Source organism: Nicotiana tabacum, chromosome 12 (genome assembly GCF_000715075.1).
Source record: "Nicotiana tabacum cultivar K326 chromosome 12, ASM71507v2, whole genome shotgun sequence".
Lineage (NCBI taxonomy): Eukaryota > Viridiplantae > Streptophyta > Magnoliopsida > Solanales > Solanaceae > Nicotiana > Nicotiana tabacum.
In genome coordinates this window covers 70028118-70054838 of record NC_134091.1, presented here as the reverse complement: position 1 = coordinate 70054838, position 26721 = coordinate 70028118, and the positions used below count along the sequence as shown (strand labels likewise).

General features: G+C 37.0%; 1 protein-coding gene across 8 annotated transcripts; it reads right to left on the bottom strand.

Annotated features, from left to right (window-relative positions):
* Positions 1 to 1215: 1215 nt before the first annotated feature.
* On the bottom strand, positions 1216 to 26196 carry LOC107779487 (uncharacterized). 8 transcript variants are annotated; one of them, XR_012697347.1, is made up of 9 exons: positions 25930 to 26196; positions 22320 to 22718; positions 21180 to 21232; positions 20679 to 21074; positions 7520 to 9005; positions 6885 to 6994; positions 5944 to 6040; positions 5654 to 5795; positions 1216 to 2056 (listed from the first exon to the last, which is right to left on the bottom strand). XR_012697347.1 is itself a non-coding variant. In XM_075226601.1 (8 exons), the coding sequence occupies exons 1-8, from the start codon at positions 26180 to 26182 to the stop codon at positions 1404 to 1406; spliced, it is 3492 nt and encodes a 1163-aa protein (XP_075082702.1). In that variant the 5' UTR covers positions 26183 to 26194; the 3' UTR covers positions 1216 to 1403. The 8 variants fall into 8 exon arrangements, 4 of the variants coding, with proteins under 4 accessions (XP_075082702.1, XP_075082703.1, XP_075082704.1 ...); XR_012697348.1 differs by having other exon boundaries at positions 6885 to 6979; XR_012697345.1 differs by lacking the exon at positions 5944 to 6040 and having other exon boundaries at positions 5654 to 5761.
* Between the last annotated feature and the right edge of the window lie 525 nt (positions 26197 to 26721).

Sequence of the window (26721 nt, the reverse complement as noted above, 5' to 3'; positions counted from 1 at the left end):
AAAAGATTGGACATATACTATGCATAAATGGAGATATAAATGATAATATACTCTAGACTGGCGGAGTTCAACTTTGGCCGTGGTTATACTCCTTACATGAGTGCTCCTTCAAGCCATTCAGAAGCTGACCCAATTGAAGATGGCGATTCAATTGGAAAAAAATTCATACATGAGAAAAATCAACAACGACCCAATCGGAAAGAAATCTTAAAGAGAAAGAGATCAATATTGACCCAGTTAAAAATGACAAATCTGCTTTTGATTTTAGAGGACATTAGAGAGTTTATTTATGAGAAGCTGATTTGCTCTTTGATGGAAAGATTAAGTCCTTTGAAACCATCACCACAGTTTCACTAAACAAAACACATTGATTCTCCAAAATTACCAAAGTCCCCAAAGAAATTGTTCGAGCAAGCATTCACTCCCCGATTCAAGAAAAAGATTTTGACCCATTTGCCACTGCTACTTTTGAAAATTGATCAGAGAACCTCCAATTTGAAAAATTCTTCAAGTTAATGAAATTAAAAAGAGATATATTCGCATGGTGATAAGCTTTTCCATGATATCCGTGAATGTTTTTTGAAATATCATTTCTTAGTTACCTTTTATTTACTAGTAATGTTTATTACTGGGGAGAATTGTATGATATTGTGTGGAAGAGCTGATGAACGAATCTGGAATCACCCGGCCTTTCACGCGCTTAAGAAATGTGTAAAACGCCCATTGGGTCATGTCAGCAACTTGTGTTTAATTGGCACACATTAGATGAGGTTAAAGTGTGCAATGGGTAAATACCTTAGTTAAAGTATCTAAGTGAAAATTGGTGACAACTTCAAGGGGTGTCTATTTATTTGGCCAATAACTTATACAGAAATAGTTTTCGAGAGATAAAACTCCTAAAAGACAAATTAACCTTGATTCATCTTTCTAATTTTCACTTTACATCAAAAGCAAGGGCAAAATTGTAAGCTTTTATATCATACACCGATATCCCAATTTTAATGCAATAAACCAAGAGTTTGCCAAAAAGATCATATAGACTACATAATCCAGCGATTTTTTATCGTGTTATAATCTTTATATAACATTGTCCACGAACCAAACCACCCTAAGTTCATCTGTGTGGGGAGGGGGGGGGGGTGTTGGGGGGTATAGAGAGATGAGGGAGGGACAGACAAACCGACTCACTACGAAGTCAGTCAAATGAAAGATATCGGTACAAAAAGCAGACCACATTAGGATATTTGAATGTTGTTTTATCTTTATACACCTATGCAAACTCTTGTGATAGTCACTGCCTATTGTAAATCAAATTCTATTGTTAAACTCTAATAATGTCGCACTTTAAGACTCTTGAAAGGAATAACTAATTCAGCAATTTAACCTGATCCAGAAGATCTAGGTCATCTCCAAGCCCCATCTATTTGCTCCTCATCATAATTTCTAACAATCCAAGCTCCTTCAGAAATTTCATCAAATAGCTGGCCCCAACCCCAACTCGAAAATCCCAAAAAGAACCAGAAGTCATGGATAGACTGGTTTCCTAGCCTTAGCTCTTCTATGATGCTTATTGTGGCCCTATGGTCAAGAAAATAAACATTTGGTAATACTTCCATAGACTGGTTAACAATATACTTTCTGGACAATGAAACGAGAGGCATTCCACGTTTCATAATGGGGCCACCGAAAGATAGAGGAGCCTCCTTCAGAAGCTGTAAGTTATCTTCAAGTTCATCAAGCGAGTCCCAGCTGATATGTTTGTTGACAATCAGACCTTGAAATCCTGTGCTTTGATTCACTTTCACAACAAGTACCTTGGATCCATCAAATGGGTGAACATTTAGAAGCTTCTCCGTAGCAACAAGGATGGAACCAACAATCACATGAGGAGATATTTTCGCGGAGCTACTAAGAGGAGCTCTATTTTGGCTGAACTGAACATCTAATGTTAGCGGTCCTTCTTGAAGTATTATTTCATGCGGTAAGTTCTTAAATGGAGGAGCCTCTGCATTCATGTTATGATTTATCCCTGGTTCACCTTCACTCCACAGTATACCTGATGTAGGAAAAAGGGAAAGACAAATTTGAAACATATAAAAAGAACTTGTAATATGCAACTGCACTAATTGGCAAAGCAAATGACCAGAAAACTTATGATGATAGGTTTCACTGCAATCTGGATACTCCAGGAATCTTCCTTTAAACAGGTATTCAACAGATACTCTAGGGATAGGTTTCTCCTCTTCTTTTGGTTGGATAGATACTACTTAATTGGTTATAATTCTCTCCTTTTGCCTTCAGTGTAAAGGATAAACCTCTCTTTAATGTTGGACATGAAATGCAAACCAGTGACTTATGGAATAAGAACAATAGAGGATTGAGCATATATATTTTTCAAACAAAAGACAAAGCAATCTCACAATTACTACAGGTGCTACTAGTATTCTTTCCTAAACATGGGCGTCAATCTATCTATATCTAATATTATTATAAAAGTGGGAAGCCCATAAGTTAAAAGTTAAATTACTTAAATATCCTTTTAATTAACCTAAATATTTTATTTAACTAAAAAAAAATAACTACAAAGAGACATGTCTTTTTCAGAGTAGCCACCGTTTTGTTTCATTAACTTATTCATTTACTGTATTAATCAAGCACATATTCGCCAAATAATAAGACTTTGCTTTTCTTTGAGGATTACAAGCCTGAAGAATATTGGATTAAGACAACGTTGAAAATTAAAGATGGAATTTTCTACGAGTTTAAGGAAAGCACTATCTGAATCCTCTTGTCTTTTTTCCCGAAAGCATCTTAAATTCAAAACGACTCTTTTTTTGCTTTAAGTGGTGCTACCGGTTCAAACTTGTGGGGTGAAGGGCAATGCAAGATCTTGAATTCTTGGTATAATTTTTTTTGAAAACCTGAAGAAAAAAAGAAATGTGAATGTTTTCCTTACGAGATCAAAACACAGTGAATTCAAAGAGAAATTGACAACAAAACCGGGTTCTATTTTCTTATAACTTCAATATTTATAATCTATAATCTATATATATCTATTTCTAGTGATTTTTTTAAACCTTATTTTCATAAATATTACCATAAATGACCATCTTGTGATTATCTTCAAATTTATGTTTGTTGTGTTTAAGAATAAGTTAGTTAATGCTACAGTTAGCTTTACTTCATTGTTAAACAGAAATTCATTAATTGGCATATTTTATGGTACATGTATAAAATCATGTGTTACTTAACTTCCAATTTATGGAAAGGTATGAAATATATATTACAGCAATATATTCAAGTCAATGTGTTTAGGTTATTCAAGCCAAAAAAAAATAATCTTAATGCTTAGAAACAGAATGTGAAAGCAGAATGCTTGAAAAAAGATAAAAAGAAATTGTTAAATGAAAAGCTAATGCATATCATTTACTCCCTCCGTTTACTTTTACTTGGCAGGTATACTAAAAATAGATTTTCATTTTTACTTGTCACTTTACGCATATCAAGAGAAAACAATTTTTTTTCCTGTTATACCCACAGTATTTATTACTCATTTCAAATCATTTTCTCAAATTCAATAAAATATGCATCAATTAATATGGGTATCATGGTAAATTATGCACTTCATTTATTATTTCTTAAGGGGCGTGAAAAGTCAAAACGTGCCAAGTAAAAGTGAACGGAGGGAGTACTTGCCTTTTACGAGTTCATTTAATTCAGGCCACAAATAGATTTAAAATTCTTCCTTAACATCGTTATCTTGCAAGAGATATAAATGTAATAAATAATCTTAAAACAAGCAAACACTTACTGAATGAAGAAATTGACCAGTACTTATCAGGATTCAAGTATGTATTAATTGTTTTTCTATTTTCCAAGAAACGAGTGATATTGTTCTTCCCAAAGTAGTTTAAGTGAGGATATATTGCATTTATATCTCCAACTGTCGAAAGAAACGTCCTCATTCAACTCACTTCACTTCTTCACTTTTTTTGTTCATCTATTATCAATTATTACTACTTTTTGAACTATGATCATTTGGTTTAGTTCTGACTAAGAAGAGGGGCTCTGCTTAATTGTTTTTCTGGGGTCTCAAATAGGTGGATTTTCTATCTTTTCTTTTTTATTACTTTCTTTTTTGTCATCATGAGTTAGTGATTGAATAACTCTAAATAATAAGATTTCGGTTTGATTTTCTTAGACCTGTTGATTGAGTTGGTACTTTATTTATTTGTAACTGACCGGAGATATTACTCATGTGCTTTTAAAGTGGTAATTATTTAGATAATTCACCTATTGAGGATGGTTTTCGCTATATATTTTTACCTCCCCTTGTAGATTGTGTGTAATTTCTCTATTATCTTTGGTTAGATGTAAATGATACACTTCCTATAAATTATCAAAATTTAATCTTTTTTGTTCATGGATTTATGTTATTAATTTGATGCATTTTGCATATATGAACGTACATGCGCTACCCGTTATTATTTTTTCCACTCCAATATAGCCTTTTGTGTTTTAGAATCATCTACATTTCATCTTATTAAACAACATTAAACGAAGAAAAATATTTTGATAAAGATTTTTATAAGAAATACGTTATCTTATAAAATCAAAGCAATGTTATAGTCACATCGTTGAAGGTGATGGTAACAAACAAGGCATATAATTTTCATATACTTATTGATATCAAATTATTTGTACTTTATTCTTTCACGTATAATTATTTACTCAAAGTTTTTTTATAAAGTAATATTAATCTTATTTTTACAAAATCGTATATTACGTGACTTGATATTCACGTGGAACGCACGTGCCGAGTAACTAATTTCAATAATATTCCTGTAGCTCTAGTAAGTGGTAGTTTAACTATTTTAAGAATTTATTCTAGTGCTGTCAAAGGCTCATTTAAGGCGCGCTTAAGCCCTAAAGCTCAGAAAAGCTCAGGGAAGGCGCTTTGCCTCACTTAAGCTGCGCTTCAGTGTAGGCAAGGTACCAAGACATGCCCCTTATCGCCCATGAGTTCTATCTTGAATGGAGCAATGCTAGACTACAAATATAATCGAAAAATAAGTGTATTAGTTGTTAAAGAAAAGAATATGAATGAATTTGTTACTTTTATCTTGAATTTCATATATATATTTTTTTTCTTGCATTGCGCCTTTTTTAACTAAAGCCCACACTTAAATTGTGCTTTGCGCTTAAAGCCCCAATTGACCTAGAACGCTTTTTAGAGCTTTTCGCCTTTGACAACACTGATTTATTCTGCTATATATCTACACCCTGCACAAAATTTAGCATCCTCATATTTTGCAGGTTTCTTATCCTACCTAATGTTCGGTTCAGGCGTAATTTGAGTTAACTTTATTCTCAATTTAGGAGACTTTAATTTCTACACTGCTATTAAGGACACAAAACAAAACCTATCTGTAAAAAAAAAAAGCGTACACACTAAATCTCCACATCTATTATCCTAATAATGCTTTATTAGATACTCTCAAATATATGGTTCCAGCTCCCCCACTTTCTAGGTAAGTAACCACTTCCAACTTGAGTAAATGATATTTCTTAACTTCCTCGCTCGAGTTATTTTTCCCCTTCATTCAGATGTGTTGATGAAAAACAGTGGATATTTTCAAATCTGGAAACTCACCTTTCTCCTGAAGAAGATCGTAAAAGTGGCCCCCGTGGTGAGCAAGAAAGTTAATGATATTGGATACTACTATATCTCCACCATAAGGGATAGCTTTCTTCCTCCCAGCTGGAAATAAGAGTAGAGATGGATAAAGTTCCCTCTGCAAAATTGCAATGGACAAGCACAACACAAAAATTAACACTTAAATACAAGTGGAGGCTTGATTGTGGACTGCTTAATTTGAGTTAGGAAGCACTAGAATTTAGAGATTATAAAAGCTTAGAATTTTCCACCTGCATTTCACATACCAGGATGAAACTTAATAGAAGATTTCGGAGCGAAAGTGCATGATTTTCAGCCATTAGTTTTATTTGATTAACAGGATCACCCAACAGCAAAGCTCTTCTGTAATTAGGGTAAATTTTATTTCAGAACAGCTGAGCATGTGAGGCGCTTATCTTGGCACATCCCTAACTTCACAAAGAAGATCATAGCCCAAGAATGTGAAATAGTAAAAGCAGTGCCATCTACTTGCAAAAGGGTGAAAAGATGAGAAACCAGAGTGCAGATAATTATTATTTCCGTGCCTTTGACCCCAACTATTTGGCGGCCATCTAACTTAAGTAAGCTAAGATGCTAACAATGGGATATAATACTTCTACACGTAATCAGCTGAAAAGGCTATCTCGGGAAGTCGAAATGCATATTATACTAAAAACTACTTATCAGCTAAGCATTTGAAGTACTCACAGTAATTTGTAAAAGTTGGTCATAACAGGATGGAAATGGCCACATGGTAACTATCAACGCTACCAAAGCCAAATATTTTTAGTCTCACAAAAGATTTGCAGATTAATGTAAGGACTTAACCAAGTGAAAGGGGGCACAGTTTCAAAATTGTAGAAATTTCAAGAAATGCCAGTTCCTAGATTTCCTTGTCTAAATAAGGATCCTTACAAGGTCTAATCCCTGTTCCTTTTTTCTTTGTTTCTTTTATTTATTTTATTTTATTTTATTTTATTTAAACTTTAGCTTTCATCTTTTTTGTGCTTCTGCATCTCCTTGATATGTTCTTATCAAATAATACCTCTTGTTTACTGATAAAAAAAAAGAGTGCTCAAGAAATGAGGCATGTCATAGTTGCTCCAAATATGACAATAGATTGATATACCTTGTAATTAGCAGGAGTACAAACATAACAAGTATACTAATGACACAATGACAAATTTTATATGAGTTTAATTCACACCTGAACCGCTGATTTCAGGATTGGGCTGCAGTCATTTAATGTACAATCCATCAAGTAGATCATTGGAAACTTCAGGTTCGCATTGCTCGCCTCATCTGCCACAAATTTAACTACTTGCCAATAAAACAAAGGATACTAAAATAAAGCAAACAAAGAGTATGTTTGCCATGAATGGTAAATCAACATTGCTCTTCACCGCGACCAAGGCTCTGGCAAAGATGTGCAGAATATAACTGAAAGGAGGAGATAAAGCCTATGTTTGCGTTAACTTGATTAATTTGTAATGCAGGATATCACCAGAACAAACTGAAATTAGCTAGTTCTAATATTATTCTGTTTATTATTCTCTTTCATATGGACTAAGAGAGAGGATAGACATGGACCAAATAGCTTCTCAACTTTTAAAAAGCATTTAGAACATTTGTTTATTAACTTCTAGCAGAAAATAGACCTTTCTAGAATGAGATGAAATCATGTAGATTTTGTGTTTTAAATGATATGATAGTTTAAAACAATTTTAACCATTATACATCCTTACAATCTTAATCCCGGGTATAGTTATATATACAAATTATTTTATATAAATTAATACATAAGTTACCCAAAGAAGAGCAGACATGGGCTAGACTGCTTACCCCTATTCAATGACAGTTTCTCATTCTTAAACCCATTCCTTAAGGTTTTAGTATATCCCTTGATTGCACGATACACTTCACGAACAACCAGTTCCATCCTCTGGCAAAACCCACACCAGCTATTGCTGAAAAGAACTAAAACATCCTTATCTCGAGAATTACCAGCATTTTTGGAATCAGGCTGATTATAAAAGACCAGCTCATTGAACATATGCACTGTCACTCGAGGGATAGAATCAGCCTCGTGAAAATCCAGATTAACAAATGGTGGAATTGGAGCATCCCTAATTGTTGGAACAACATGCTCAGACTGTTGATATGGATGAAGACTTCCATTGAGAAAGCCATCAAGAAATTCAGATAGCAAAGTGCAGCTGAAATCTGTTTGCTCGCTTAAAACATAGTGTTGCTGCGAAGTGGGATCAATTAGTACCACAGATGGTATATTTGAACCTGACGTCAGGGCTCTAAGTCGTCTATAGTGACCATCGAGAAAGAAGAAGGAAGATCTGAAGTTTCTCTTTTCATTCTGCTCGTCCAGCTTCTCGACTGTTTCCTCTGCATTAGGACTAGTAGCAACCTCCAGCATACCATCATGACCAAAGTTTACAGATTTTTGTGAACTTTCATCTTCAAGTAAATTCTTCTCATCATTTTGCAATTCAGTATTAACAGGTTTTATTTGTTCGATGTGTTTCCCTTCCTCAACATGCGGCATTTGATCCTTACCTGAATCAATAGGCCTTACTAGAGCACCTTCTAAAGGACAAAGTTCATCTGACTGAACTTCCGTGTGCACCAATATAGTTTCAGCATCTTTTTGGCAAACGTGAGAAGGCTTGACTTTATTTGATTCAGATTGTTCATTGTATTGCTTCCCCAAAATGGCATCTTCATGCAGCTTTGCTTTTCTATCTGGATCAATAATACCTTCAGAAACACCTTCCACAAGGAGCTCCGAAGCCTTGTTCGACTGAACTTCTGTTTGACCTGGTAAAGCTTGAACAGTTTTGATGTCAAAATCTTCAGATAAAAGTTGAAATCTTGCATCTTTCGCAAGTGAGCTCAATTTCACTTCCTTCTTTTGCTGAAGTGAATATGCCAAGACTTCATGCAATGTACTCCCCTGTAGACCCGAAACCAGATCTTCTAGGATGACTTGTTTTCCCTGGTTCAATACAACAATTGACATCTTGTCTTTGATATTTATTTTTTGAGATGCTGACAAAAGCCCTACTTTAGGGTGTTTGGAAGTACTTCTTGATGCTTGAAAAGCCTTAAGAGATGTCTTTTGCAATCTGAATGCTTTTGGTTCACTCATTTCATTTGACATCTGAATTTTCAGGGCAAACTCTCTAAAAGAATCAAGAGCCTTCCTGCTCTTTTCTCTGATTTTCAAGGAGTCAGACGATCTATCAATGAAAAGAACAACCGATGGCTTATTTGCTGGAAGAGCATTCTCAAGATCATCCACATCATCCTCCAGCTGCATGGTAGGACATCTATGAATCAATATAAAATGACAGATAAATTAACTGAGAGAGCAACCACATTAGCACATAGAAAATTATGACATCATGTATACACATATATATAAATACTGTCTCCAAGCCATCATCTGCTTGGACAATGACTTAAGTAGGTTCTCCTTTCATTGAGTTGTTAGCTGTGATGATTGAATACAATTCAACAGGTCATACCCATAGTTTTATCAAAAAGAAAATCAATACCCATAGTTTTCATCATTCCTAGTTTTTCTCTTCCCTTAATTTTCCCTTCCAACTATAGCCTCCCTAGTCAAACTTCATCTTTCTGCAATATTGTCCTCCGCTCTTTCACAGAATTGTCTCTTTTTCATAAGGTAAATAATTAATTAATTATGGGAAAATCTCCCTTATACAACCAATATACCAAAAAAAAAAAACTACAAAATAATGTTATTCTCTACGAACGACATCCATTTTTTTATAACGAAAAAGAAATTAAGAATGAGAAGTTAATCCTCAAATATAGATAGTTGTTCTCTATTCCTTCTCCTCTCCTTCCACAAGATCCGCATGAATGCCAATGGCGCAACATCCAATGCTCTTCGACTTCTCTTCTTCTAAATGTCCAACCAGAGACCATCACACCATAAGCGAGCACCTGACAATAAAGGTGGCATGTGAGCCGGGCCCGGTCCTAAGTGGTCCCGGGCTTCGCGGGCTTCTTGTTGGAACCGGACCGGGACCACGAACTAACGATCCCGGGTTACGTGGGCCGGTCCCGGGCCCAAGTGGGCCCAATGGATACTTTCTATTTTTAAAATTTTTTTTTATAGAAATTAGAGAAAATAAATGGTAATAACAATATCTAAGGCAATTCCTTGTAAATTATATTATACAATTGTGACCTAAATGTTTTAATTCAAATTTAAAGACAAAAATATTTTAAAGAGATATTCAAAGCAATGCGTTATAATTTTATTATAGCATTAAAAAAACATGGCAATATCTTTCTTAGTCTTCCTTCCCCTATGGAATGAGCACAACAAGGTGTTAATACCACCATTGAGAAGAAAAAGAAAATAATCAAGATGTGCCAAAATACAAGTTACATATTAATTTTTGTCCATATAAGTTACATGGGTCATCCTTGAAAGAATCGGAAAGTGTTTTTCTTTGTCCTTCCACCATTCCAAAATATTAAAGGAGCCGCCGGGATTTACTTCCTCAATTCCATGTGACAAATAAACTTCAAGCTCATTTAGTTGTGAAAAATCACTAGTACTAGAACCTTGAGAACCCCTGAACCCCACCCAAACACTAAGTGCTCTTACTCCTGCAGTTCTTTTAGATGATTGAGAACTAGAAGAAGAAGGAGTTGGAACATTTGGTCTAGCATGATCTAATGCAACTTGATAAGCATTATAAATAGTTTGAACATTTATTTTAATTGAGACTATTGCGTCCGGAAGTTTAGACTAACTCCTCATCTTCAAGTGCTAAACCATTATAAATAGTTTCATACCAAAATTGAGGACCTCCTAATTTCATAATAGGATTTTACAATGCAGCAACACCATAAATAGGGGGAATAGGGAAAAAATATTTTTTAAACTTTTTTCTCATAGAATCAATAGCAAGTTGATAAATTTCCCCACAAAATGATCAAACAAATTTGCAAGTTCTGCAATATAAACTAAACAGTTAGAAATAGTAGGATAATATTGCCCAGAAAATTCATTTGTAGCAATATGAAATTTTTCTAAAAAATCTACAAGCATTTTAACATTAGCCCAATCCGCATTTGTAAGGTGTTCATCATCATCACTTACATGAGCATTAAACGTTGAGTTTATGGAATTTCTATATTCATATGCAACAACTAAACTTTCATACATGTAATTCCATCTAGTTGGACAAGGTTTAGGAACCTTTCTTTCTCTTAGGCCAAATTCATCGCATCTTTTAAAATATTCTCTAAGTCTACTTCTACGGTTTGAATAAAAAAGCCAATTAAGAGCCATTTTAACCTTTTCAATTTCAACATTTAAAATTCGCATACTACCCACAATTAAATGGTAAATATGACAAATACATCTAACATGAAAAATGTTACTAAATGCAGGACTTAGTGTAGTGGTAAGCAAGGCTACAGCATTTGTGTTACTAGTAGCATTATCCATTGAAACTGACATTATTTTATCACTAATGCAAAAATATCTACAAATATCCGTAACCGTGCTAGAAATAAACAGCCATGTGTGACGTGAATTAATTATTCTATAAGCAATAATGCGCTTTTGCATTATCCAATCCTCATCAATCCAATGACTGGTAACAGTAAGGTAATCACAGTCATTACCACTTCTACCAATATCAGTTGTAATAGCAACACGACAATTTATATGAGTAAATAAATAGCGCAAATATTGTTCATATTCATGTTTATATTTATAAATATCGCTCTTTACGGTTGTGCGAGGAAAACCTTTATAAGTAGGATTATAAACTTTTCTAATATAATGCACAAAGTGAGGGTTAGAAGGAAAACTATAGGGTAAGCACATAACAGTAACCATTTTTGCCAATTCTTCCCGATCTTTTTTTGGATCATAATATAAAATACCATCGGTAACAGTGTTAATTCCCGGTTGAAATTGATTTGACCCGGTACTAAGGTCAGCCTACTAGGTGCACTTGTCCCCTCGGCCAAAGCTTTCATACGAAAATATCTAGCTTTATCTTGAGGGTGTAGCAATATATGTCTAGTCAAACTTCCCGTCCCCCCCGACTTCCAACATATTGAACATATTTAAAAACTAACTCGTTGCTACAAGTTTTACACTTAGCCCTATTTTTTTCTCTTAGTTGAGTAAAAAATGGCCAAACAACAGATGTTTCTGCCCGTTTAGAAGGTTGTCTAGAAAAAGTAGGGGCAGTAACAGGAGGGTCAGACGGGGCATCATTTGGATTATTATTAGTTGGGTTAACTTCAGGAGCAGGACTAGTGGGTGTATTGTCATCCGGTTGCGTTTCATCAAAATCTATTTCTTCATCATCATTTTCATCAATAGTTGGATTACCATAAAGAGCATTCATATATTCATGGTTTAATTGTTCACCGGGTGCAATATTATGGCAAAATTGACTCTCGGTAAATTGTAATAAACTATTATCGCTATCAAGAATTGGATGTGTAGGACGGGTAACAGGTTTGGGTCGGGGAGCCGGGGGAAGTGGAGGAGGAACAGATTGGCCACTAGATTCACCACTCTTGGATTTTCCCTTATTTTTACTAAATATTTTTTTAAGGAATAAGCCATCTTAATTAATCAAGCAATACAAATGAAATAAAACAAACAAAACTATAATATTAAAACTTAAGAGTTGGAACGAGTTTACCGAATTGACGAACAACTTGTTGAAAATTAATTATCGTTGAAGATTTCAATTCACCAACTTCACAATTTTGCACAAATTGTAACAATAAAGTAAGCAATTATAGAAGAAAATTAGAGAGAGATTGAGAGAGATTGATGATTTTGTGAGAAAAATGAAAGAATGAGGGGTATTTATAGTTGAAAAAAGTGTAATTATAAAAAGTTTGGGGTTGAAACAAAGTTGGGGGGGTTAAATGGCTATTTTATAAATAGCCAACGGCTATTTTGACAGGTAAAACGGTCATATTTTAAATGCCATAACGGCTATAATGTGGCAAATATTTTTTAAAAAAAAATTAACCGTTGGGCCCGGATAGGCCCGTTTAGGACCGCTTGAACCGGTCCACTTCCCAGCCGGTCCCGGTCTCGCGGGCCTCGCCTATGGGACCGGCCCACTACACAGCCCACGGTCCCGGTTCTATCCGGTTAGGACCGTTTAGGCCCACCGGTCATTTGGGCTTGCGGTCCTGGGCTGGGCCCGGTCCTAACCGACCCACATGCCACCCTTACCTGACAATGTAGGAGGTCATCCACATATTCACAAATCGCACATAAAAGCACTATGTAATCCTCCTTTTTGTCAAATTCTCAACTGTCAAGATTGCTCAGCTTGCTCCCGCCCAAGTAAAAAAGCACACCGTTTTTGGTGCACCAATGATCCAAACCGATAAGTGAGGAGAATCTGATTCCTCCCTCACCAAGAGTTTATGATAACATGACTGATAATTATCCATTTCTTGCCATCCCCAGAATCCTCTCCTTCCATCTATTTTGATTTTATGATCTTCGGAGTTGTATTCAAGCACTACAACACCAACTTGTGTGATTATATCTGAATGATATTCTACTTTCGTTTTTTATTAATCCCCGGGTGGAGAAGCTTAAACACCAAGATAACATAGTCCAAGCTGCTTGAGTCCTATCAATTAAGGCATGTTGACTACACAAAACGATATATTCTTTTTTCTAAACCAAGGTCCTATCCAATTTATTAGCCGAGCGCTTCCTGATATTCGGGACCTCTATTAGCCACACAATCTTCTCCTTCATACAGGCTGATGAAGGATGATGCACTCATAAGACAACTCAGATGTCCAAAAACTTAGCCTTCTCCTGTATGAAGACAGACTTGTTCATTCACTTATCTTGGCTGAAATGCACTTCACCTCTTCCAGTTTTCAGTTTGTAATTTGTAACCCTTAAAAGTCCTCTAAGTTTTCTCAGTATACTCGAAACAAATTCAAGCTTATCGACAAAAATGAAATTGTTAAATCTTTTCCAAACAAACTAACGGCAAATGTAGCACATAGTCCCCTGTAATTTCAAGAATGAGCTTTTACATGGGCCAATATTATTTTTGACAAAATTGGCCTCCAAAGTTGTCTACATGCCCACCAAATGGATTGTAAACTGCTCCTGGAGAAGAGTCATTTAGAAGACACGAGTTTCGAGGGAAGAGCCTAAAAACTCTTTCCGACGTCCTTTCTTTCCCGATGGCCTTTTCCACTGGTTTTAACCTAGTTTTTTCATCAATCATTAACTAGTGATTGCTTTAGAAACTTCGTTTTTGCCTTTTTATTCACTTTTTAGTTATGGTTAACAGAATTTATTTCAACAGCAGTGGCAAATCTTTTGATATCACAGAAATTGAAGGTCGAGATGAGGTTTGGTTTGAATGGGTGGAGCGCAAGACGAATTACATGAGAAAAATGATGCTAAGCAGGAAAATCATGCTATGGATTTGCGAACTGTTACACATCGCATCTGAAGGCAGGGGAAACAGTTTAAGGAGATGGAAGACCAGAGACCACATGTACTCTTTTTTTCTGCGCTAAAAAGTATAATGACTATGGCAGATTTATTAGTGTTGTGTCAGTACAGGGAGAGCGCAGAGCAGTGATTATTCTCCCTGAAATAGCTTTTAATGTGGGGTGGAGGGACATTGCAATAAATATTGATCGGTTCATAAACAGGAAGGACCCAACCATTCAAAGATTGCCCACGCCAGTGCCGATTCCAGAGACGATAAGCTCAGATAAGCCAGTTGAGAATCACGCATACTTGGATGCCTTCAAAACGGACAAATGGAAAGCTAAAGGCCCATCCACGTCTGCAACACCCTCCAACACTGATCGGATCTTGATAGAAGGCCCAGAAATTTCAAACCATGATGTACTCTCCAGATGTCTAGTTGGGAGCTTCAAAGATTCAAAGGAACTTCCAACTCTGTCCGACGTTCGAATATGGACCAGCAACAAATGGAGTGCAGTCCCAGGGGTGCAGATGTATGAAATGCATGGCTCAAAATTCCTATTTGAATTTCCTTCAAGGAAAATGGCAGGACACATCAGAATTGGGGAATGGAAATTGCGAAATCAATTGATGAATCTTGAATGGTGGTCGCCGACAACAGGTTGCTTCCCGGCTGGTGTTTCTCCAGATTGGGTATGGGTGCGGCTTTTGGGGATCCCCCTTCATCTTTGGTACCAAGACATCTTCAGAAAAATTGGAGATAAATGTGGGGGATGGATCGAAACCGAAGAAGAAACTTCCTTGAGAAATCATTTGAAGGGGGCTCATATCAAAGTCAAGGGGCCTTTCGATCAGATCCCTAAAACTATAGAGCTTGAAAAAGATGGAGTTGTTTTCACAATTCAGGTGTGGTGCGAGGCTCCGGCGAGCTGGTCTACAGTTGGCAAAGAAGATAATTCAAAAGTAAGGTCTAGGAGCAATAGCTTTTCAGCTGGGTCTATAAGGCAAGAGTTGGTAGGGTTGGTGCACAAGGCCCAAGGGGCATGTGGGTGTGATTTAAATTCAAAATTAGTGGGGGTCCATAGTAAGGGGCCTATTTTAAGCATAGAGGGGGTTTCGTTTGGGCCTTCTGAGTGCCAAAATTCTAAGCCCAAATCGGGTCTTTTAAGAAGCCCAGAATTGGGCTTTAAGATCCAACTTACCAACACTTCCGATATTCTCGAAAGAGTCACCTGTGAAGACCCAATGGTGGATGAGTTTAATTCGAACCAACTGCTTACGTTCTCTGAGTCATCTTCTCTTCCTCTTCTAATTTTTGATGGTGAACAAGTAGCCCGAGACATCCTCAACTTCCAGGAAACTCAATCGCAAGTTACACAAGAAGAAGATGGTGTAATATTCACGTCAGGGGATATTATTCCTTCTCTCACTGCATCACAAAATAACATGCAGTCAGTTGATGTTGAAGATCTGGGAAGCTGGTCAGTGGATGAACCTGAACCTCTGGACACTTGTTTCGTTGAGGCAGAGACAGAAGCTTCTCTTTGGGCCCGCAAAAATATCTTGAAGATGAGCAAGTTCTATGGGGTGAATTTTCAGGGGTGTGAGGAAGAAGCTCCATCACTTTTTATGAAAATTGACAGGAGAAGGCAAGAGAAAAGGATGGAGGATGCACTAAAATCAGCCTCTACTCCAAAAAGGAACAAAGGGATTATGGAAGTTCAAAACCTAGTCTTCAATATGAACTTCCCAGAGTCAAGCTCAAGGAACAGGGGGAAATCCATCAACAATAGTTATCAATGAAGGTAAAAATTATTTCTTGGAATGTTAGGGAATTGAATCGAAGGGTCAAAAGGTCTGTAGTTAAAATGCTAATAGAGAGATGGAAGGCAGACATATACTGCTTTCAAGAAACCAAATTGGAGGGGGATAATCAGTGGTTTGTGAAACAAATTTGGGGCAACATGTGGATCAAATTTGGGTGTCTAGAAGCTAGTGGAAGTAGGGGGGCATCCTAGTTATGTGGGATAGTAGGGTTTGGAGAGGAGAAGTAATCAATATAGGAAGCTACACTATTACCTGTAGTTTTGAGTCTCTGATGCAAAACTTTAAATGGCATCTGACAGGAGTATATGGTCCACATTGAAGATTGGAGAGAAGGAATGTTTGGTGGGAAGCTGCTGCTTCAAGGGGACTCTGCGCAGGGCCTTGGGTCGTTTGCGAAGATTTCAACATCATAAGATTCATGGATGAAAGGAGAAATGGCAACTCCATCACTAGAGCCATGTCTGACTTCACTAGCTTTATTGACGACATGGAACTCATTGACCCTCCATTGCTAGGAGGGATTTACAGTTGGACAAGGGGAAACAACACTCATATTGCCTCGAGAATCGATAGAATTTTGTTCTCTTCATAGTGGGATGAAAATTTCAGAAACATCAGGCAGTCAGTTTTAACTAAAGTATCATCAGATCACTCCCCTATTGCTCTCGACTGTGGGGATTGGGAGAATGTCAAATCATACTTCAAATTTGAAAATTGGTGGTTGGGTGTTGAAGGTTTCAGAGAAAAGGTGGCTGACTGGTGGTCTTCTTTTGTCATTCATGGCAGACCAGATTACATCCTGGCTCAAAAATTAAAGCTCCTAAAAGGCAAGCTTAGAGAATGGGGCTCATCTCTAGGAGGAAATCTAGAAGCCAGGAAAACAGAATGTCTGAACAGAATTTTTAAGCTTGATGCTGCGCAAGAAAGCAGAGATCTCAGTGATGATGAACTGACCCTAAAGGCAAGCTTGGCCATGGACCTGGAAGAAACTGCAAAAAACGAGGAGATCTCTTGAAGACAAAAATCCAGAATCCAATGGTTGAAACAGGGGGACAGAAACACAAAATTTTTCCATAAGGTGGCCAATGCAAATAGGAGGTTCAACACCATTGACAAACTCAACATCAATGGTACGCAGGTGGAGGGTTTGAATACAATCAAGGCTGAGATTCTATCATTTTACCAGCAGCTTACAAAGAACCAGAGGAATGGAGGCCAGAGTTCAACTATCCTCACGGCTCCAAGATCAATGAAACTGAGGTGCAGTGGCTTCAAAGAGAGTTTGATGAGCAGGAAATATTAAAGGGTCTTAAAGCATGTGCAACAGATAAGGCTCCTGGCCCTGATGGGTACACTATTGCCTTCTTTCTCCATTGTTGGGATGTGATTAAGGTGGACCTTCTGAATACCTTCCATAATTTTCACACAAATGAATATTTCGAAAAAAGCTTTAATGCCACATACTTAGCTTTAATTCCTAAGAAGACAGAGGCAGGAGATTTGAAGGATTACAGACCCATAAGTCTAATAGGGAGTGTCTACAAAATCATATCCAAGGTTTTAACAGAGAGATTGAAGAAGGTGATTCATAAACCGGTGGATGAGCAACAAATGGCCTTTATTAAAGGCAGACAAATCATGGATGCATCTCTAATAGCCAATGAATGTGTGGATTTCAGAATCAAGGAGAAGAGCCCAGGCATCTTGTGCAAATTAGATATTGAAAAGGCCTTTGATCACATTAACTGGAGTTTGCTCCTCAGAGATTTGGGTTTCGGCGACAAATGGATTAGGTGGATTCAGTTATGTATCTCAAATGTCAGATTTTCCATCCTTATCAATGGTTCCCCAGAAGGCTTTTTTCCAGGGAGATCCTCTCTCCCCTTTCCTTTTTATTATTGCTATGGAAGGGTTGAATTGCATGATCAGGAAGGCGAACATGGAGTGGTGGATTAGGGGCTTCAGGGTTCCCAAAATGCAAGAAGTGTCATGGAAATCACTCATCTTCTTTATGCTGATGACTCACTTATCTTTTGTGATGCCAAGGAGGAGCAGGTTACTCACCTGAGATTGATTTTGACTGTTTACGAGGCCATCTCAGGTTTACATGTGAACTGGAGTAAATCCTTGATTTTCACAGTTAATGAGGTCACAGATCCTCAAAGACTAGCTGGCTCCCTAGGATGTGAAGTGGGATCTCTTCCTACCACCTATTTGGGGCTACCACTAGGTGCAAAGAGCAAGTCCAAGCAGATATGGAATGGGAAAGGTGTGAAAATAAGTTATCCAGCTGGAAGAACAATTACCTGTCCTTGGGAGGGAGGGTCACACTAGTCAACAGTGTACTAGACTCCCTTCCCACCTACATGATGTCAATTTTTGAGAAAAAGATTGATGCTTTGAGGAGGAACTTTATATGGCATGGGAATAAAGAGAAAAGAGGCTACCATCTAGTTAAATGGAATACTCTCACAACTAGCAAGAAGGAAGGTGGATTGGGAATCAGAAATTTGAGGCAGCATAACAAGAGCCTACTTATGAAATGGCTATGGAGATTCCCACTGGAGGAACACGCCCTGTGGAGTAAAGTGATATGTGGAAAATATGGGACTGAAGGCCAGTGGAGCTCAGGTACAGTGGCTAGCCCTTATGGTGTGAGTGTGTGGAGATCTATTAGATCTCTCTGGCAAAACCTAATGAGCAATTCGTGCATAAAGGTGGGCAATGGTGCAAAAACTCTCTTCTGGAAGGATGATTGGATAGGGAATACTCCACTAAAAGACAGTTTCCCTGATCTATACTCTTTAGCGCAGCAGCCAGATGCTTCTATTGCTGATACCTGGAGTCAGCAAGGCTGGAATTTAAGCTTCAGAAGATTTCTGAATCATTGGGAGGTGATCAGAGTAATTGAGCTTCTGAAACTTTTGGAAAACTTCAAAGGTCCAACTGAGCAAGTGGACAAACTGTTATGGAAAAACAATAGCAAAGGAGTTTTTACTGTGAAATCTGTATATGAGGTTTTAAACAGAAGTTCGCAGCAACAAGAGACTTGGATATGGAAGCACATCTGGAGGTTGAAGGTCCCTTTAAAAGTTAATGTGTTTTGCTGGCTAGTGGTCAAACAGGTTGTTCTGACACATGAGAGCTTAACGAAGAGAGGAATGCCTCTGTGCTCCAAATGTTTTCTGTGCGGAAGGGCCATCGAAACAAACAATCATCTATTTCTTCATTGTCAGGTGTCCAATAGATTGTGGCAGCTTTTCATAAGTATGAAAAGCTTAAGCTGGGTGATGCCTAGAGAAACTATGGACTTGTTGTCTAGTTGGGACTATTTAGCTACAGGAAGCAGCCAGAAGAGGTGGTGGAGTCTCATTCCAGCATGCATTTGGTGGACTATCTGGCTGGAAAGGAACTTCAGATGTTTTGAAGATTCAGCAAATCCTGAACAGAAGATTAAAATGAATTGTATATCTTTATTTCACTTTTGGTGTAAAGAAGCTTTAGTACAAGATGTAGATTCCATAGTTGATCTCATCGGATCCTTGTAAATGCTACAAGACTTGTTTTTGTTCATCTTTCTCTTTCTTTTGAAAGTCTTGTAACTAGGGACCTTTTCTCTCAGCACTATCTTGGCGCTGAGATTTATCTATATATCAATGAAACCCGTTATCATTTCAAAAAAAAAAAGTTGTCTACATGCCCACCCCAACGACCCCTCCCTAGCCCCAAAACTCTTGTGACCCTGCTCTTTCTACAACCCCACTCTCTCAAACCCCATACTCCCTTCCCACCTCCCCAGCAATCCTCCATGAAATCCAAAGCCACTCATATTCATAGAATCATAGTAAAAAAAGAAAGCAAATCCGTCAAAAACTATTTTGAATAAAAACCCTTTAAGATATAATTAAGTAAATAGAAGTGTGTTATCTCTAACAGCTTAAGCTTTTAGAAGAGACAGCACACGTTTTGACATGATACCAGAGCAGGTAGAAAAGGATACTTCTCATGTTAAAAGAAAAGACAAATTCTAATGAAGTCTTGAAATTTTTATTGATTGACAAGAAAGAGCCCTGCACAAAGGATGAATAAGAAAAGTAAAGAGCCCTCATACAAAGATATAATTCTACGGGAAATGCAGACGTTTATTTATACTATCAGGAATATCCTCATTCAAGGAATTCAAATGTCAGTAACTAGAAAAATTCAACAACCCAGTGGAATCCCACAAGTAGGGTCTGAGGAGGGTAGTATGTACGCAAACCTTACCGCTATCCTCGGGAAGGTAGAGAGGATGTTGCCGATAGACCCTCGGCTCAAGAAAGACGAAAAGAAGCAGTAGAAACAAGTAATATCAACAAAGAGAGCCAGAAAGATAGTAACAGCAATTACAGAGGCAGAAAAATAGATGGAAGGAAGCAGTAGCAACAAGCAATAACAACAGCAAAATACTAAGAAACAGAAGCGCAAGATAATAGGAAAACAGCATGAAATACTAGCAATCTAAGACAAGAAAAACTACCAGACTAACCCTAATACCATCGGTACGGAATTAAAATACGCTCGACTACCTACTACCTTTCTACCCTAACTAGAAAAATCTAGAGTGAGATTTTATACAAAGATTATCAAGAATGTAAAGCACAAGTTTTCACTTGCCTCTGCAACTGGCCAAGCTTGAATTTTGGCAAAAGCTTTGAGATCATCACCTTCTCTGAGAACCTTCAAACAACTGGGGCATCCAGCAAAATGCAATGTCACCAACCATGATCCAGAATCCTTAATGTTCAGTGATGAGAGCAACGCTCTATCAAGAACCAGACCGAATCTTAGCCTTTCAGGAGGAAGAAATAAGTCTCTCGCAACAGTTAAAAACTTTGATAAGAATGATTCGAAATGTTGGAATTCATCAATTTTACAGGAAGCCCCACTATTAAGGCTCATATTCTCAGCTGCGAGGAAAGCACTATTGTTTGCTGAGGTAAACTCACTAAGCCAAGGCATGTCACTAAATCGATTGTCAACACCACAATCCATATTTGCATTTTCCAACCCCTAATATTAGAAACAAAATACAGGTAAAGCCATTAAGCAATATGGGTTTCACAATTCTAAAAACAGTTTCATAGTCATAAGCACTAAAAAGCTACCATCTGCCACCTGATTTTCATTCTCTTTAGCTGCAATTGTTCCATTAAACTGTTCGTGAAATCCTGTTTCGAATAAGCGCGTCAGTTTAGAACTTCTCATGCCATCATTCAAGTGCGAAATAGAAGAAGAAAGAAAAAAAGGCAAAGAGAAATTATGATACCATTAAATGTTTATCCGCATGATAGATTAGCCCCGCTTAATCACATATTATTTGCATTTCACAAATCCAAGTTCTAGTTACTAAGAATGAATGATACAAGCAATCACATAAAGAAAAAACTAGAAAAATGGATTCTGCAAAGTGTTGTACCACCCAAAAAAAAAGCATCTTCTCACTTCCAAGGCTCATAAAGACTTATAATACTAAAAGCTCTAAGTAATTGAGTCCTTCTGGTGGCCCACCATCCAATATGTTTAGAATCAGGAGATTTTAGCATGTTCACAAGTAGGTGATAGATAGAGAGGATACAACAGGATAGCAACTTCAATCACAATATTGAAGGGAATCAATGTCTTTCCCAATTTTAAATCACCAACAAGGACACATGTCCTTTACAGAACTTAAATATTTAGACATAGAAAGTTCATACACTTTAGTTTTAGAATGTCACTTTAGTGCTCAAGCAGATTAAATTATGTTATCCATGAGAATTAAGCCCATTGAATTGTTAATATGTAATGACTACTTGACCTTTAAATTATAACAACAATAACAATAATGATGATGACAGAAGTATCTTTTACATTAGGAAGTCAAAGACTTCCGCACCTTCATTAAAGTATAACTACGACCAGCAATTCGTACTATCTCATTGTCATTGATGAACAATTCCCCTTGGATGCTTAAATATGGACAGAACCAATCATTTAGTTGATATTTTAGAAACCATGATGTGTTAAATGCTACACATTGTTAAGTAAACTAAGAACTTTGAAAGTATTAGAAAGATCAATGAAATTGTTTCAGTTAGCATGGCTCTACCTTTTCTTTTCTTTTTTGGAAAGGTCATTTCAGTACTCTACTACTAATCCTTCATGAGGCTATTTCATTTTTTTTATAAAGTTCATGAGGCAATTTCATTTTATAAAAATTATTCACCTTCCATTACTGGAAATAAAGCAACAAAAACCAGAAGTGAAGTTCTTTACCAAAACCATGTTCGCTGTTGTTACTGCCACCTTTCGCTAGCAATTTCTGGGTCCATCCACAAAATTCAGAAAGAATCAAAGCCTTATCGGTTGAACCAAGAAAAATTTCTATGTCTTCGGGTGTCTTTAAAATTTTGAAGGGAAACTGTTCTGGCAACAGTGACATAACATAATGTAAAGATGACAATATGTTCTGCACTCGAAGTCTTCCCAGATACTTGTGGGGGTGTGAGTGATGATAATAAAATATTGTTATTCCCTCATCAGCTCCAACTGCATCTGCCAGCATTCTCTCACTGCTCCTATATAATACCATCAGCTTCAGTGAACCAAATATCCCTTGGTCATGAGCAACTACATCAGCCAACTCATTCATAAGGGACCGAGACTCACCAGACCCTGATCAATAAGGAAACTCATCAGACAATATATTAGAAGTACAAATGCATCTGATAAAATATGGTTGCACCCACCTGTACCATTCACTAGGTCTCCAACAAAATAAATCCTAATCAGCTTTTGGTATTGATAGAACTAAAGGATGGGTAGAAAAGCAAAGTATTAAACTAAAAATAGAAAGAGGAAAATTGTACAAATAGTAACAAAAAGTAGTCTCACAAAAGGATTCATTCACTAATTTTAAATCAAATCATGACAAATTGTCTCAGAACAGTGAGAACCAACTGGAACCATGGGTGCTAAGCCAGACGGGGAATAAAGTTCAGTGCAGCTAATGATGGGTTTAGGGTTTAGGGTTCAAAGCTATCTATCATATGCAGAAAGTTGCTCATTTCCTCCAATTCCCGATCGTTGCACTTTCTTCTACGGGAAATGATCCATGCTTGAGTAGACCAATAATCTTCCACTGTGGCACCGTGATTATTTATTATGCTGAAAATACTAGGGAACTGATCTTTGACGGGTGTATGTCTCAACCATCTTTCTTTCGAAAATAAAGTTTTTTACCATTGCCTGTTTTGATGTAAATGTGTTCTGAGAACATATCCATAAGTTTCTGATATGTTCCCGATTCCCAACTTCATAGGAATGACTTGGCATTACTGTCATTCAAGAATTTCCCATCTTGTACTTCTTTCTAATCCGATTTTCTCATTGCAAAATCTCCATAACCACTTCTCTTTCTCCCCTCTTTCTTTTCCCTCCTTTGTCTTCCTCTCTTTGCCTTGGTTAACGATTCTTATTGCATTTGACAATTCGGCATGAATCTCACACCCACATCCTTGTTGCGTCAATACTGGTCACCCGCGCCAGATGTGGAGGAAATGTACGTAGGAAGACCTTAATAGACCAAATAGTCAATAATATTCATAACCCTCCAGAATACTCTTGAATATTGATCTTTAAGCCGGAAACTTTTTCAAAAATCATAAAGATGGACTATACATAATTATAGTAAAATGCACTATCATAAAAGGAGGAGGTAATATCAACTACTACTATGACGCCTTAATCCAAGCAAGTTAGGATCAACTATATGAATCCTCACTAACATATTGCTCCATGTAAGCTCATCTTAGACCCATACTATACAACAACAACAACAACAACAACAACAATAATAATAATAATAATAATAAGTACATAAGCACTAGAAGTCCTCTATATTTTTCCCTAGCATATAAATTTCATCTAAAAAAGACTCCTACAAAACATAAGACCTAAAGTAAACATACTGACATGACTAAAACATAGTCCCAACTAATGGGTATCACCTACATAGATCTTATTTTCCATCGTGCACTATTTTACCGCTAGGTCTACATGGATTCCAAGAGATTTAGGTCTTTCGAAACAACATCCTTCCACGTGATTTTAGGTCTACGTCGGAATAAAAGGAGATAATATCATCAGGAAAAAATAAAAATGATTAACCTTCACCTTCCCGCCACCTACTGAACAACCCTAGGGCAACCAACACTCTCGTTTCTTTTAATAACCAAGAAATCTCCTATAAGTCAAATGGTCCAACCTCAATTGGGCCATAGTTGCAACTCGTGATACCAGGCTTCAATCAGCAGCAGGGTTGGAACTTGTGACGTATGCTCTATCCCCGCATCTCGCGTCAAATCCTTATCGGTGAAACGAAGACTTGAGGACTCAACCAACGTTCTTGCCATCTTGTCTTAAGAGACGTATGACAAATCCATCACCATTTTAAAAAACTCATTAAACTTTTATTAAACAGCGATATTTATAAGAGTAAAGCTTTAATCATTTTATTATCCATGTGGTCGGCTAGTTCAACAACACAAAGAACATCATCAACTTAAGCAAACTCCTGCAGATAGAAATAATGATGATGAAAGCAACCCTGGCTAATGAATAATTGTCATATGTATTCTACCTCCTTCCTAATAAAGTAGAATTACAAATTTGGTTCATAGCTTACATGAAGCATTGTCCTTTGACTTTTTTATCAAACTAATCATACCTCATGGACCTAAACCTAGTCTAGCTTTCTAGAAATAGTCACCCAGACACCAAATCATTCCTTAGAAAGTAAAAGGATTTCCAGGAATGATACTTTCCTGTGATTCTAGCCACCGGCACTCATAATCATCAAGTCAGGATTAACTTCTCTTAGGCAAACTGGTTGTAATAAGTTATTCTCTCACTTCTTTTCGTTGGTTTCCAAGACCTGGTAACCCTGAAACCTTTTCCTCCTGCTATTCTTTTTCTAGAAACTCAACCAATTTTGCTTCATTTTCAAACGTCTACTTTTACACTTTCTGTTTCCACCTATTCACACCAAAAAATATTCTTTTTTCTCTCACTTTTTATTTTGTTGTTTTCAACCATGATATCTTCTTTATACTTCAATTCGACTTCTTTTCAGACTACCATTCTGCCTCCTTTCAGCAGTTTTCTTTCTCTTTATATTTCTCATTTCTTTTTGCAACCCCTCCAAATCGCTTAAACACAAGCAAAAAAACTACAACTTTGCAAGTACATAGAATGGTACGAGTTGGAAATCTGATGGCAAAAACACTTAGTGTATTTCCGTACTAAAAGCTGACTGTACACTGAACTTTCACCATGAACTTTGGTTAATTTAACCAGATCATTTCCCACAATTTGACATTGCAACGCTCTACGTTCACTAAGTATGCAACAACAACAACAACAACAAGTACTACGTCTCAGTCCTAAACAAAATGGGACCCGTTATATAAATCCTCATCGACCACGTTGCTCCATTTAAATCAACTTATGCCAATATTATGTAAATAAAATAAAATGTATTAGAAATACGTTCAGAAAGCATACTTAACAAAATATCTTAAAACATGGACGCTAAATCACTTCTAAGGTACCTTCCTGTCAGCAACTCTTCATACCATAACAACTGTACTTGCTATACAAACACCCAAGCAATAAATTTACATATCAATTTTGAACAAGATTCAAAATCAGGTCGTCAGTCTTGTAGAAAAGTCCCCAATTTTAAGAACAACAAATGAACCCTTTCTAAAACACAAGTCAGGACATCTATAACACTCCTAATGCACTAGAAGCTAAACAAAGCCCTATTTGCAGCAAATATTGATAAGAAAAATACTGAATGTGGAAGGAGAAAAGTGGGGATTACAAGGGACAGTGACCAAAAGAAGAAGATGCGGATGTAGGCGAATCTGGGAAGAGTAGTTCAGCTTCGATAGGATCTCCCATTCCACTAACGACTGACCGCTGCCGGATTCTGCTGCACCGGGCAGAAGAAACGCCGCCGCCGGCAGTAACAGTAGAATCAGCAGGACTTTAATATTCGTCATTTTCCGACGAAAATTTCTCAAGTTGCCAACCAGCTCATTTTTTACTTTCATTGAGACAAAGAAAGAGGTCATTATCCGGGGAAGAAAAAAGCTCATAAATAGGGTGTGTTTGGTAAAGAATTTGAAATTCTTTTTTTTGAAAAATAAGTATGTTTTATTTATTTTTTAGTGTTTCGTTAATAAACAAAAAATAGTATCCTAAGAGTATTTACATAATAATCTAAAACTAACACTACGAGGGACGGGTGGACCAGAGGAGGGAGAGCACAGTAAGCAGGGTCGGGGGCGGAGGGGTGGATTGGGCTGGGGTAGGTGGGGGTGGACGCAAGAGTGGGGTAGGGGATGGATTCGGGCTGAGAGTGAGCAAGGCAAAACATTGTACCTGTTGTGTGTTCTTTAAATATGTTTACCCGTAAAACAATACAGTTAAAATTTATTACGTGATTTATAAACAAACGAACTAATTTCATCCCAAAATGATAAATAAATTAAATAAAATATAAGACTTAGCGTTGAAATTAAAAGAAATAGCAAGTCTAGTTCCGGGAGCAAGGCTTCCGAAGACAACAGTAAGAACAGTTCTAGGCAAGAAATAAAATTATATTATTCAG